Genomic DNA, 15,197 nt, shown 5'->3' on the forward strand with positions numbered 1-15,197 from the left:
AAGTGGCATCAAGCATAGGCATTAAAACCTGTCACAAGGTCCGACCTTAATGCAACCTGAGAAGGAGAGATCTTTAACACTGCAAGGTTAAGACCACAAAATATCTAGAATTATGACCAAACTACAGCTATCTGTAACCTGTGTTAACTGAAGTAGAAGCTTCTTACTCCAGAGAGTCCTTTTCAGGGACAGGAAACATCACACCTGCATCAGGGATACTGCTCCATCAGAACAGGTCTCTGTTCTACCTGATGGCCCAGACTCAGCCTAAGGTACTGGACCTGGATCCCTAAGGGGTCATCAGGTTAGTCTCACTAGGGACACTATCTTCAGGACCACGGACTCTTTGGAATATTTGGGAATGTCCTACATAGACTGCAGTTAGACTGACAACAGAATTTGAATCCGCTTTCATCTCAGAGAAAAAGGAGTCATCCAGGGTCTTCTTTCTCCATAGGAGGAATCTCCTTTGTGGTACCCATGTGGGACTCATTCCAATTCCTTTTGCTATGTTAAAGGACACTGAGCAAGTATAGAGATGCAAATAGATAGAAACTGATTGTTTCCATGGATTCTGGCCATTAGAAAAACAGATGAAGAGTCGTGATCCCTACCACACAGGAATTTTTAGACTATAGCAAATGCATAAATTGTTGAATTCGGGATTGTGGAGAGAATGAGAGGAAGAGGTTACATACAGGGGACTCCAAACAGCATTTGGAGAAATAATTTTCTATATCCTTCTGTAATGTCATCTCTTCTCTACTTACCATAGTGCTGGATTTGAAATAAAAGATTCTCCAGCAAGAGTCTCTTTCTTTTGCTTATAAACAGGTCTTGCTGTCTCTAGACTTGGTCTGGTCACCTTCTTTGGGGGAAGTTAAGAGCCCTGGCACATGAAAAGAAAGAAGACAGTACCACACACCCAGGTAGGTGGGAATGAATGAAGCAGGTGGCACAGGTGAGGGCCAAAAGTCAAAGGAGAAAACCCAACCTTAAAATGTACTTTGGGAAGCTCTGCTTGAATGGACTGATATTGGAAGCCTAGGTTTATTTCTCTGGTGGTCACAGAAGGACATCTCTCTGTCTCACTCTTCCCATGCTCCTACATCCTATGTTCTGTTCCAGTGGCTTCCCTGGCATCCACAGTAAAATTCAAAAGCCACCCCATGGCCAGTGAGGATGTGTGGTCTGTTTGCTATGGGGACATGTGAAAAACTTTACATATAGGGAGTTTCTAAGTGGGAGTACCAATATGATTTAGTCCTCTCCCATTTTGGGGTGCACTTATCTTCGGGAGACACACACAAGTTCTAGTACCATATCAAGGATGTGGGGTAGACTGACCCTCCCCTATCAAATGTAACACAGAGAAGGCCTCTCCATGGAGGCTTCCCCATTGACCAGACCTTGTACTTCATCTTCAGAAGTGAACCTGGGACCCTCTGTGTTTACATTGGCCTCACAGTGGAATAAGTTGAGCCATTTCATTAAGACCTACTTGAGGCAAAACTCTATCAACAAGTGACAGAATCTCTGGGGTTGAGACACTGGAGATGGTAGTTCTAAAAACTATACAGGGGATCCCAATATGAAGCCAAGGCTAAAAACAGCTTTTCTAAACATTGCTTGTAAAGCTTTCATGTACACAGAAATCACTGTAGTTTCCTATTAAGAACGGATTCTAGGGCCCTCCTCTCAGATATCATGACTCCCTAGGTCTGGATGAAGCTAATTAATTTGTATTTTTAACAACCAGTAAGATTGCTCTCCCCAGACTTCATCTCCAGTAGCACAAAGCAAGAGAAAACAGAAGAGCACACTTGACTGTCTTATGCCCAACCATCATCCTATCTCAACACAAATACTGCTGTTGCCAGTGGAAATTACTAACAGCTTCTGGAAAGATGACATTCTCTGCTCATCTCCTGCAAGCTGAGAAGGGACTAGATAAGGCTGTGGTGTCTGAGCAAGGCTGTATGGACTAAATAATATGTACACATTTATGAAAGGAATGTTTATTGAGTATCTACTATAGGCCCCAAGTGTATGAGAATTCACTGTGTCCAGGATGCTGGGCTGGGATTGTCACATTATGCAATTTAATCTTTCTAAAACCCTGGGAATTAGATACCATATGTTCATTTTTTCTAGGAGGATTTAAATGTTGGGTGAGCCTTGCTGGGAGCAAACATTCCTTCTCTTGTTTTTCATTATCAGTAATTTAAAAAATGATGTTGGGTGTGGAAGCACAAATATAGAGAGCAGAATGGGAGACAGAAAGAAGGTGGATTAGAATCTCTGAGGGAAATTTAATGAGTCAATCATCTGCACTTATGTATTTGGTTAATTTTAATGGGTGGAAAGTCAATGGACATCCCAGGAATGGAAGGTGGGATGCTATGTGTTACCTTGGAGGCACTGTTTGAACCAGAAAGGTGAAAGTGACTTCCCAAATTATAAGTCCTTTGCTCTCCTTTATCTGAGTCTGAGTGTCAGCGAAGTATGAATGCCAACTTGGGTCACCCAGGAGGTGAAGCTGCTAGGAACTCTGTTCTCTGAGCTGTCTGAGAAGGGAGGATCAGGGACTGGCAGTGGAGCTGTGGAGGGCAATTTCATGGTCTAAGAGGTCATTTTCGACAAAATCTGAAGGGATAATTCTCTGTTAGGCTCTGCAGGCCCCATTTAGGCAAAGGGACTATTCCTGATGTAAATTCTGGGATAGCTGAGCTTTGTGCCCAGAATGTTAGCCCCGAAGTATGAAACAGGAACTGGGGTTGGGGGCAGGAGCATCAAAAGGTCTGCTGGAGGTGGGATTGATGGGTATCTTATGTGTTTATATTACACAAGGTGATCCTGAATGACTAGTTCCTGTTACCTGTCTGCTCAGGGTCCCCTGCATTGTGGACGGTGTCAGACTCAGGTCCCTAGTTGGGGTGTAGGGCAGTGGGTTCACTTGCATTCTGCTTGTGTGCATGTCTGAAGTTTTGGTACTAGGAAAGGTAGAAATGGGAGAGAGCATTAAAAACTCTAGGTATGAATGAAAAGATGCTCAACGTCGCTCCTCATCAGGGAAATACAAATCAAAACCACACTCAGGTATCACCTCATACCAGAGTGACTAAAATGAACAAATCAGGAGACTATAAATGCTGGAGAGGATGTGGAGAAACGGGAACCCTCTTGCACTGTTGGTGGGAATGCAAACTGGTTCAGCCCTCTGGAAAACAGTGTGTAGTTTCCTCAAAAAATTAAAAATAGACCTACCCTATGACCCAGCAATAGCACTGCTAGGAATTTACCCAAGGGATACAGGAGTGCTGATGCATAGGCGCACTTGTACCCCAATGTTTATAGCAGCACTCTCAACAATAGCCAAATTATGGAAAGAGCTTAAATGTCCATCAACTGATGAATGGATAAACTGTGGTTTATATACTCAATGGAATACTACGTGGCAATGAGAAAGAATGAAATATGGCCTTTTGTAGCAACGTGGATGGAACTGGAGAGTGTTATGCTAAGTGAAATAAGTCATACAGAGAAAGACAGATACCATATGTTTTCACTCTTATGTGGATGCTGAGAAACTTAACAGAAGTCCATGGGGGAGGGGAAGAGAAAAAAAAAAAAAAGAGGTTAGAGAGGGAGGAAGCCAAAACATAAGAAACTCTTAAAAACTGAGAACTGAGGGTTGGGGGGGGGTTAGGAGGAAGGGGAGGGTGGGTAATGGGTATTGAGGAGGGCACCTTTTGGGATGAGCACTGGATGTTGTATGGAAACCAATTTGACAACAAATTTCATATTAAAAAATAATAATAAAAAACAAAACAAAAAATTCTGGGTGTGATAACATTGGTCTGAGAGAGGCCTGGTTCCAACTTGCCTGAACTGTGAACTCAGGTGTGTGGGTGGTTGAGCTAAGATTCAGGGCTGGTACTCTGAAAATCTGGGCAGGTTAAGGTAAGAGCACATGACTGAAGGCTTTGGCCCTGAGATGTGTGATGTCCTCTGTGAGCATGTGCAGCACTTGAGGAGAAAACTCTATCTGCGCATGCTCTCGGGGGAGCCACTACTAACCATGAAGTCTTATAATGTACATGTTGAAAAGTGAGCCAAGAGGGGCAAGTAAAGATGTCACCCTGAGTCTTATGCCCACAATGCAAGTGGGCAAGATATTCATACCATGTGAGAAAAATGATCAAAATAAAAGGTGATACTGTGTGGTGTTAAATGATGAACTGATGTACATTCAAATTTTCAAGAATTCATTGGACCAGTAAATTTGTCCATTCAAATGGTTAGGCATGTTCCTTCTGTAGGAGACAGTGATAAGGTTTGTCTAGAGATAATGTGGAAGCAAAGGAAGGACACTGATTGGATAAACCTTCAGTAGGTATCTTATTTTTAGAATGCAATTTTACACAAGGAAAAACTGCCCCAAAATTAATATAATAAATCTTAGGACTTTGGGGATATTATGGCAACATGCCTGAAAGGACAAGTAACTTATGGAGATTAGAATACCAGATAAAATGTAAATTAAATAACATGAGTGAAAAAAATACAGTGTATAATAGAAAGAGGTTAGAAAACAGAGTACTGTAGAAAAGATTTATTAGCCTGTACAAGTTGGTTTTGATAAACTATTGGCTACTTGTTACAGTAAATTACAACTTTTATTAAACAGTATTTTCCCACACACATCAAATTCTGGAAACATTATTTTCATTGTTTTTTGGCTGTTTTAGAATTATCTGCCCTTTCTTATTCATTTGCTCTTTACATTTGTGATTTGATGATTTCTATCGTGGTACACATCCATCCTTTTATCTTTTGTCTATCTACTACAGGTTTTCATTTTATGGTTACCACGAGGCTTAAAGAAAACATAATAGTCTACTTTCAGTTGTTAACAGCTTAATTTTGCATACTAAACCTCTTCCAAACCTGAAGTTATTCTTAAAAAATGTGAATGTACAATCCTATGCCACTTTAGGGAAGAGTTAGCTATCCTCTTTGTGATATCTGTGAAGATTTCATTCCAACCACATTGATTCATATTCTCTATTTCTATTGTTATTATGAAATTTCATCAGTACTTTACTAGACTGCCACCTCTTTTTCCTTAGAGACCAATTAGCAAAATATTTTATTTCTAACACTGAGAACCATGGTTAGTTTTAATAAATGGAGAAGGATGATGCTTTGAACACCTCTTTCACGAAATTCCTTCAATGTTATAACCACAAATAGCATCTCCATTTAGATTTTCTACACATATTGCACATCATATTGTCCTTCATCTTCCATGGAAAATTAGATATGCGAGATATGCGTGAGTCCCACCTAAGGAAGGGCATCTCATATCTTTGATGCAGCAACAATCAGCCACATACTTTTACACCTCCCTAAGAATAAATGAATTTTCTAGTGATATGAAACTAGAAATACACTAATATTTGCTAGTCACAAATCTTAAAGAAGGTCAATGTAAAACAAAAACATATTGAAATCAAACCTATGCAAAAATCTATCTCTTCTATCTTTTGAAACAAAATAGCATATACATTTTCTAAGTGTTGAACTTTGCATTATTCCTTATAAATCTTTTGATGTAATGTCTGAATAGAGTGACTGATGTGCTGCTTACTGTGAATTTGTGACATTTGATATTCAATTAAATACATTTCTAAATATATCTTCCAAGTTACTTTATTTTTTTTTTTTGATGTTTTCTAAAGTTTATATTTAAAATGAAGGTCTTTGCTAATTCACTACATTTGTAGGGATTGAACCAAGCGTTCATTTTGGGGTACTCATGAATAACGATCGAATGGCAATTAAAGGCTAGGCTACTCTCTTTACATTTTACAGTTTTTTCTTGTTTCATAACTATGATGTTAAGTACATTGTGAGTTTCAGCTAGAGGTTTGCCACATTCTTTGCATTTTGTGATGCTTCTCCTCTGAATGAACTCTGTGATGCTAAGTAAGGCTGAAGCAGTCCGAAAAATGTTACCACATTTTTCCTATTTATAGAGTTCCCCTCTAGTATGAATTCTCTGGTGTCAATTGAGACTTAAACATGGATTAAAGGGCGTGCCAAATATTTTATATTATAAAATCATCTCTAGGACACATTCTGTGGTCAGGAATCAGGGTTTACACAGCTTAAGCATCTTATAACAGTCTTTACATGTGTATCATTAATCTCTAATATTAATTCTCTGATGTGGAGTAAGTGTTGAACATCCTTACAAATTCTCACAGTTTTAAAATCTGTAAGGTTTGCTCCAGTATGAATTCTGATAATGACTAAAGGTGGAACAGTGATTAAAGGCCTTCCCACATTTTTTTACATTGGTAAAGATTTTCCCCACTTTGAATTCTGCGATAGTTGAGTAAGGCTTGAGTCCTGAGTAAAGGCCTTGCCAGGTTCTTTCATTTTAAAGGTCTCTATATAATGTGAATTCTCTGATGTCGAATAAGGTTTGAGTGCTGGTTAAAAGCCTTGCCACATTCTTTACAGTCGTAGGGTTTCTCTCCAGTATGGATTCTGTGATGTTGAGTAAGGTTTGATTGGTGTTTAAAGGCCTTGCCACATTTTTTACAGTCATAAGGTTTCTCTCCAGTATGGATTCTGTGATGTATAGTAAGTTGTGAATAACCATTAAAGACTTTGCCACATTCTTTACATTTGTAAGGTTTCTCTCCAGTATGGATTCTGTGATGTTGAATAAGATTTGAGTGCCTCTTAAAAGCCTTGCCACATTCTATACATTTGTAAGGTTTCTCTCCAGTATGAATTCTGTGATGTTGAGTAAGGTGTGAGTGCTGGTTAAAGGCCTTGCCACATTCTTTACATTGGTAAGGTTTCTCTCCAGTATGAATTCTGTGATGTTGAGTAAGGTTTGAATGCAGGTTAAAGGCCTTGCCACATTTTTTACATTTGTAAGGTTTTTCTCCAGTGTGAATTCTGTGATGTTGAATAACTTTTGAGTACTGGTTAAAGGCCTTACCACATTCTTTACATCTATATGGTTTCTCTCCAGTATGAATTCTGTGATGTTGAGTAAGGCTTGAGCGATGGGTAAAGGCCTTGCCACATTCTTTACATTTGTAATGTTTCTCTCCAGTATGGATTCGCCTATGTCCATTTAGTGATGAGCCGTCCTTAAAGGCTTTACCACATTCTTCACATTTGTAAGGTTTCTCCCCAGTATGTATTTGCTGATGTTGAGTTGGTTTTGAGTGTGAGTCAAAGGTTTTGCCACATTCCTTACAAATGTACCTATTCTCTCCAGTTTCAATTGTCTTATGTATAGTTAGTCTTGATGACTGACTAAACATGTTCCCAGGTTTATGACATCTGTATGTGTTTTTCCCCACATGAGTCCTCTGATGATCACCAACATTGGAGAACTGGTTAAGAGCTTTCTCATATTCATTATATTTATGAGGATTCTCTCTTATATACTTATTTTTATTATGTATAATAAGTTTTGAGCTTTGATAAAAATCTTCCCCACATTTATTATATTCAAAATGCTTCTCTGGAAAATGACTCCTCAGATGTTTGTTAACATTTGAGGTGTGGTTAAATTTTTTCTCATATTGACTGCATTGAACAATTGTGTCTTCATTATAAGTGCTCTGGTAAGTTTGTGGGGTCAACTGCTCAGTAAAGGACCTCCCAAATTTATGCCACTTAGCACTTTTTTCTTCATCTTGAAATCTCTGACTTTCAGAAATATTGGACTGAAAGGTCAATATAATTCTATTTTCAAAATAGTTCAAATAATTATTTTCAGCATTCACTACGTAGGTTTCCACATCTTCCAAATTTTCATTCCATAAATATGTATGTTTCAATACTTGATTTGTGCTTTTGCTTACAGAAACACATGGCGCTGCTGAAGTGCTGGACTTAAAAAGGTTTTTCCAAAATGCTTTATATTCTTCACCATTTTGGGCACTGAGATTCTTATTATGGGCACTTGTCTCAGTTTGGATATGTCCTTCATATCCTTGATGCCCTTCACTTTCACCATCATTGTCCCAGTCTATCATTAAGTGTAAATTCTCAAGGGTGCTGTGTTTGCATCTCCCCATTGACTTGTTTTGAAAAGAAGCTTCTATGCAAGACTTTGGCAGGAAGCTCAGGGTGCCATGTGAAGATACAGCTGAAAGATATCAAATAACAGAAAAGTAAAATCGTTCCACTTCCTACTTGCAGATGAATGGGCTGATGACTTCTATTATACAACCTTAATATCAGTCAGAGAAGGTCAGCAAGATGGCTGAGAAGTAATCATAAGGACTTCATTCCTCTGTGGACACATAAATTTGCACACAATGTACTGAGCACATGGCCTGATAGATAATTCTGTAGTATTGTCATGGTGTAGCACAAATCACTTTCCTATGCCTCATATGAGGTCAAAATTATCAGAAGGAAGACATTTAAATACAAAACACAAATGAACAAACTAGAATATAACAAACATAGGAGAATATCAACAGTAGGAATATTTGTTTTTCAGAACAAATCAACAAAATTGACAGACTTTTAACTAAATCAAGAAGGAATGAAAGAGAGAAGACCAACTACAATCAGAAGTGAAGAAGTGAAGGCAGACACAGTATAACTAATAGCATGGAAATAAAAATAATTTTAAGAGGTGACAATGGATAATTATATGAGATTTTAAAAATCTCAACTGATCTACAACTACAATAAGTAAATTGAAAAAGTTATTAAAACAAAAAACAAAACAAAAACTCTAAATAAAGACAAGTCCTGTACCAGATGAATTCTCTAAATAATTCATACAAACATTTAATGAGAAAGTACTTCATTCTCCTCAAACATTTCCAAGGAGTAAAGACAAGGGAGATTATGGAAAAACTCTCTGTAACACGAGCATTAAGAGGTTATCAACGCTAAAGGAAGATGCTACAAGTGAAGAAGACTACAAACTACTACCTGTGGGGAATAGTCATGCAAAGCCCACCAAAAAATAAAGCAAACTGGATCAAAAGTTCATTTTACCATTTTATAGCATAGTCAACTGTGAATTCTTCCTGGAATTCAAGGGTGTTTCAACATATGGAAAACTATCAGTTTAAGACCTCAAATTAACAGAATGAAGATCAAAAATGCTATGATCATATTAGTTACAGAACAGGAAGTGAGCATATTGAACACCATTTCATGATTAAAAACACTCAGTAAAGCAGGAATACAATGCAACAGTTGCAACCTACTAAAGGCCATGTATGAAAAGCTGATATCTCATATATTATTCAGTAGTATAAGACTGGGAGCTTCTCCTATATGATCAGAAACAAGGTAATGAAGTGACTTCACCACTTCCATTCAAAATAGTACTGTATGTTTTAGTCAGAACAATTAGGAAAGAAAAAATAAAGAACTCTAAATTAGATGAGAAAAAATAAAATTATCTCTGTTCACAGATGATAATCTACAGAAATCCTAGAGAATCCTTATTTTTATATTGTAGTTGTGTTATTCTTTTGGTCATCACTTGCATTGTTTATTTCTAATAATTTTATCTACTGAACACTCCAATTTCAAATTTTGTATGCTATAAATGTTTAAATTGTTTGTTTCAACTTCAATAAATAATTTATTTCAATAAATAAATAAATGTTTATTTATTCTTGAGAGACAGAACCCAAAGCAGGCTATGCACTGTCAGAGTGGAACCTGACATGTGGCTTGAACTCATGAACTCTGAGATGATGACCTGAGCCAAAAATCAACAGTAGGACACTTAACCAACTGAGTCACCCAGGTGTCCCTCAACTTTATTTTCTTAACCTTACACCACAAGGAACTAGAAAAAAAGAACAAATATAGGTGAAATTTAGTAGAGGAAGAAAATAACAAGGAAAAATCAGAAATAAATAAAATAGGGGCGCCTGGGTGGCTCAGTCGGTTAAGCCTCCGACTTCAGCTCAGGTCATGATCTCGCGGTCCGTGAGTTCGAGCCCCGTGTCGGGCTCTGTGCTGACCGCTCAGAGCCTGGAGCTTGTTTCGGATTCTGTGTCTCCCTCTCTCTCTGACCCTCCCCCATTCATGCTCTGTCTCTCTCTGTCTCAAAAATAAACTTTAAAAAAAATTTAAAAAAAGAAATAAAATAGAGAACAGAATAAACAATATAACATTGAAAGTGATACCCAGTATTTCCAAAAAATAAACATAATTGGCAATTTCTAACTACATTAACCAAGGAAAAAAGGAGAGAAGACTCAAAAACCAAATGAGAAGTTGAAGAGAAAATAACACAACAAAGAATCCAATTAGTATATAGTATGATAACAGATTACAATAAATAATTATATATTAAAAAATCAGATAACTTAGGGGGAAAACACAGATAATTCCTAAAAATGCACACAAGTTAGCAAGATTAAAATATGAATCTTAATCCCAAGGAATATGAAATCTTCTGAGATGAATAACGATTAAAACTGAATTTGAAATTAAAAAAAAAAACAAAACCTCCCAGCACAGGAAAGTCCAAGACCACATACCTTCATTGGTCAATTCTAACAAACATTAAACAACAACAACAACAACATTAATGACAATCTTCTTCCAAATCTTACAAATTATGGAATAGAGGGAACCTGTTCAAAGTCATTCTATGAGGCCAGGATTACACTGGTCCTAGGAAGGATAAATGCAATACTAGAACAAAAATGTTTGGTTTGTCATTCATAAGTATTGCTACTCTGACTTTCTTTCGACATCCATTTGCATGACAAATGTTTCTCCACCCCTTCACTTTTAATCTGCAGGTGTCTTCAGTACTCGATTGAGTCTCTTGTAGGCAGCATATAGATGGGTCTGGGTTATTTTTTGTTTGTCTTTTGTTTGTTTGTTTGTTAATCTATTCAGACACCATAAGTGTTCTGATGGGAGTGTACAAGTATCTTTTCATTCAAAGTAATTATTGATAGATATGTATTTATTGTTGCCTTATTACTTGTTTTATCATTGTTTCTGGACATTTTCTCTGATCCTTTCTTGTCTTTTCATATTTGGTGTCTTCTGTGACCTCAAAGATTCCTTTTTAACGTTTCTTTCAGGACTGGTTCAGTGGTCCCAAGTTCCTTTACTTTTCGCTTATCTGGGAAACTCTATCTCTCCTTCTATTCTGAATGATAGCCTTGGTGGATAGAGTATTCTTGGTTACAGACATTTCCAATTCAGCACATTAAATACATCATGCCACTCCCTTGTGACTTTCCAAGTTCCTATTGAGAAATCTCCAGCTAGCATTATGGGTTTTCCCCTGCAAGAGAAGGACTGCTTTTGTCTTTAAGACAAATTTAAGATTTTTTTATCACCATATTTGAAATTTTAAATCCAATGTCTTGGTGTGGGTCCGCTTTTGGTTATTTTATGCAAGTACTCTGTGCCTCCTGAATGTGGATGTCTGTTTCCAGATTAGGGAAGTTTTCTGCTATTTCTTGAAGAAATTTTTCTACCCTTTTTCTCTTTCTCCTTATTCTGGAGCTCCTATATTAAGAATATCATTCCTTTTTTTTTCTTGGTAACACTTATTTATTTTTGAGAGACAGAGAGAGGCAGATCATGAGCAGGGGAGGGGGAGAGAGAGATGCACACACACACAGAATCTGAAGCAGACTCCAGCCCCTGAGCTGTCAGCACAGAGCCTGATACGGGGCTCGAACTCATGAGCTGCGAGACCACAACCTGAGCTGAAGTCCAATGCTCAACTGACTGAGCCCCTTAGGCTCCCCAAGAATGTCATTACTTTTGATGGAGACACTGAATGCCCTAAATCTATTCTGATACTGGATCATTCTTTTCTCTTTCTTTTGTTCAACTTGATTAATTTCCATTATCTTGTCTTCTATGTCACTAATTCATTCCTCTGTTTCATCCAGCCTGCTGCTCATTCCAACAAGCCAATTTCCAACCTCATTTATTTACATTCTTTATCTTTGTTTGATTCTTCTTTAACTCTTTTTCCTCTGTGGTAAAGTTCTCAAAGGGCATCTGGGTGGCTCAGTCGATTAAGTGCCCAACTTCAGCTCAGGTCATGATCTGACCCCATCAGTCTGTGGGTTCGAGCCCTGCCTGAGGCTCTGTGCTGACAGCTCACAGTCTGAGCCTGCTTTGGATTCTGGCTCTCTCTCTCTCTCTGCCCCTCCCCTGCTCACGCTCTGTCTCTCTCTCTCTCAAAAATAAAGGTTCATGTGATTCTTTCCTCAACCCAGTGAATGTCCTTATGATTAATGTCTTATATTCTCCATTTGGTTTGTTAACTGATAAATGTTTTGCTTAGATCTCTGGCTGAAGCCACATCTTGTTCTTTCATTTGGGAAACATTCTTCCATCTTGGCACTTTGTCTAAATCTCTGCCTTCCTCTGGAAGTTAGAAAAGGCAGTTCTATCTTCTGTTATATCCTCCAGGCCAGTGATCCGCAGATGCTCTTCTTGCCTGCTGTGAACAGTATTTGGTCCCTCGCCTGAACGTGGCGACTATTCACTAGGTGTGGTCTGGTCTCTTTGTGAAATCAGACCTGATACCAACTCCACCAGAACTGAGGCCCTGCAGAACTATCTGGTCAGGAAATGTGGTGTGGGCAGCAGCTTGTGTATGTCTCCTGGAGAGGAGCTGACCTTTTTGAGCCTGAGGCAAGCTTGAATCAGGATGGTACTCCCACCACAGCATGGGGTGGGGGTGGGGGTGGGGGGAGGTTGGTGTAACCAACTTAGACAACCCGTGTCCCCACTAAGCTGCTTCACTCAAGTGACTCTATGTTTATTCTGAGGAGTGGGGAGGGAAATGGTGTCACCCATCTCCTTTGCTCTCAAGCAGGCATCTCAGTGAATGTTGCCTCTGAGGGTAATGCTCCTAGAATAGTGAATAATCTCACCCCTGTGTGCTCCTAGTGTTCTTCAGATCATTGTTTCCAAGCTGTCTGCCCCCGGGTAGTGTACCTGCCTTCTCTCCAGGTGCAATGCAGTGGCTATTTGTCTCCACTTGACTGTTAAGACTCTAGGCTTTAAGCCATAATAGTTTTAAGAACTTATGAAGTATAGCCCCTCTCATTTGCCACGCCACTGGCTTTGGAGAAGCATTCTCCTGAATTCCCCTGTGTGGTCTCCTTTCTCTCACCCTTCTCCACAGCCACAGCTCCCTGCCCTCCACAGCACTGCGATCCATTTCCCTTAACTCTCCTGATGGAAACAAATGAGTGACCTGTATGTTCACAACTTCTTTGCAGCTGTGTAAGGGACTTGTTTCTGTCATGGATTACATGGAAAATAGAAGGAATGAGAGCATCCTCTGGACACAGTGTGGTGGCCACTCAGATAAAAGGTCAGCATTTGTTCAAACAACAGAAACTACAGAGCTGGAGACAAAGAGAGGAATAATTGTAACTACAACTTCTTAAACTGGGAAATAACAAAAACTCAGACATTACAAATGCCCAGATCACATGTGAGAGGCACCAGAAATACCATTATTTGTGTTCTTTTCTACAAAGCAAGTCCATAAGCCTGTGCCCAGAGGGTTTTTTTTTTTTAATTCCCAAATCTCATGAAAAGATCACAAAATATACCAAGAAATGGAAAAATGCATTTAAATCAGAACAAAATAAACCTACAAAACTGGCCCTAAATTAATAAAGAACTAATAACTGCCCAACAAAGATTTCAAAAAATGATCATAAATGGGGCACCTGGCTGGCTCAGTTGGTGGAGCGTGTGACTCTTGATCTTGGGGTTGTGAGTTCTTGCCTCACATGGGTGTAGAGATCACTTAAATATAAAATCTTAAAAAAAAAAAAGGAAAAAAAAACATCATAAAGGTGCTCATGGAGGAAGAATGGAAAACAACTAGATAACTAAATGATATCAGAAAACTATGCATGATATTTTCAGACCACAATGCTATAAAATTCAAAATCAACCACAAGAAAAAATTTGGAAAGACCATGGATACTTGGAGATTAAAGATTATCCTACTAAAGAATTAATGTGTTAATCAAGAAATGAGAGAGGAAATTAAAAAGTACACAGAAGCCAATGAAAATGCAAATAGTCCATCCAAAAACCTCTGGGATGCAGTAAAGGCAGTAATAGGAAGTATATAGGGAACATAATACAGAACATAACCTTACACCCAAAGGAGCAGGGAAAAGAACAGCAAATAAAGCCCCAAACCAGAAAAAAGATTAGAGCAGAAATCAATGATATCGGGGAAAAAAACAACAAACAAAAAAAAGCAGTAGAACAGATCAATAGCAAACAAACCATGAGCTGGTTCTTTGAAAGAATTAACAAAATTGATAAATATCTAGCCATATTGATCACAAAGAAAGAGCAAAGGACCCAAATAAATAAAATCACAAATCAAAGAGGAGAAATCACAACCAACACTGCAGAAACACAAACAATGAGAGAATATTATGAGCAATTACATGCCAACAAATTGGGTAATCTGGAAGAAATACACAAAGTCTTAGAAACATGTAAACTACCAAAACTAAAACAGGAAGAAATAGAAAATTTGAGCAGACCAGTAAAGAAACTGAATTGGTAATCAAAAATCCCCCAACAAACAAGACTCCAGGGCCAGATGGCTCCCTAGGGGAACTCTACCAAAAATTCAAAGATTTAACACCTATTCTTTTGAAGCTGTTCCAAAAAATCGTAATGGAAGGGAAACTTCCAAACTAATTCTACAAGGCCAGCATTACCTTGATTCCCAAATCAGACAAAAACCCCACTAAAATGGAGAACTACAAACCAATTTCCCTGATGAACATGGATACAAAATTTCTCAACAAGATACTAGCCAACCAGATCCAACAATACATTAGAAGAATTATTCACCAAAATCAAGTGAGGTTTATTCCTGGGATGCAGGGCTGGTTCAATATCCCTAATCAATCACCATAGTACATCACATTAATAAAAGAAAAGATAAGAACCATATGATCCTCTCAATAGATACATAAAAAGCATTTGACAAAGTACAGCATCCTTTCTTGATGAAAAACCTCAAGAAAGTAGGGATAGAAGGAACATACCTCAACATCATAAAGGCCATATATGAAAAATCCACAGCTAATATCATCCTCAATGGGGAAAACGGAGAGCTTTCCTCCTAAGGTCAGGAACAT

The 15,197-nt window shown here is 38.2% G+C and overlaps 2 protein-coding genes and 1 long non-coding RNA gene across 8 annotated transcripts in view; 1 reads left to right on the top strand and 2 right to left on the bottom strand.

Annotated features, from left to right (window-relative positions):
* The window catches only part of LOC101086687 (putative protein ZNF720), a 257,450-nt gene that overhangs the window by 237,099 nt on the left and 5,154 nt on the right, over nucleotides 1-15,197 (bottom strand). The gene's annotated exons all lie outside the window — the stretch shown is intronic.
* Nucleotides 1-15,197, top strand: part of LOC123382434 — a 21,057-nt gene continuing 5,860 nt past the window's right edge. Inside the window, exons 1-2 of the long non-coding RNA XR_006590800.1 lie at nucleotides 1-304; nucleotides 835-929. This is a non-coding gene — a long non-coding RNA (uncharacterized LOC123382434). The remainder of the gene's footprint in view (nucleotides 305-834; nucleotides 930-15,197) is intronic.
* The window catches only part of LOC101087185 (zinc finger protein 260-like), a 25,692-nt gene continuing 15,095 nt past the window's right edge, over nucleotides 4,601-15,197 (bottom strand). Inside the window, exon 5 of the mRNA XM_023244884.2 lies at nucleotides 4,601-8,185. Within this exon, the coding sequence (XP_023100652.2) occupies nucleotides 6,459-8,185 (1,727 nt within the window). The 3' untranslated portion in view covers nucleotides 4,601-6,458. The remainder of the gene's footprint in view (nucleotides 8,186-15,197) is intronic.

The sequence above is a fragment of the Felis catus genome, chromosome E2, assembly GCF_018350175.1.
Source record: "Felis catus isolate Fca126 chromosome E2, F.catus_Fca126_mat1.0, whole genome shotgun sequence".
NCBI lineage: Eukaryota > Metazoa > Chordata > Mammalia > Carnivora > Felidae > Felis > Felis catus.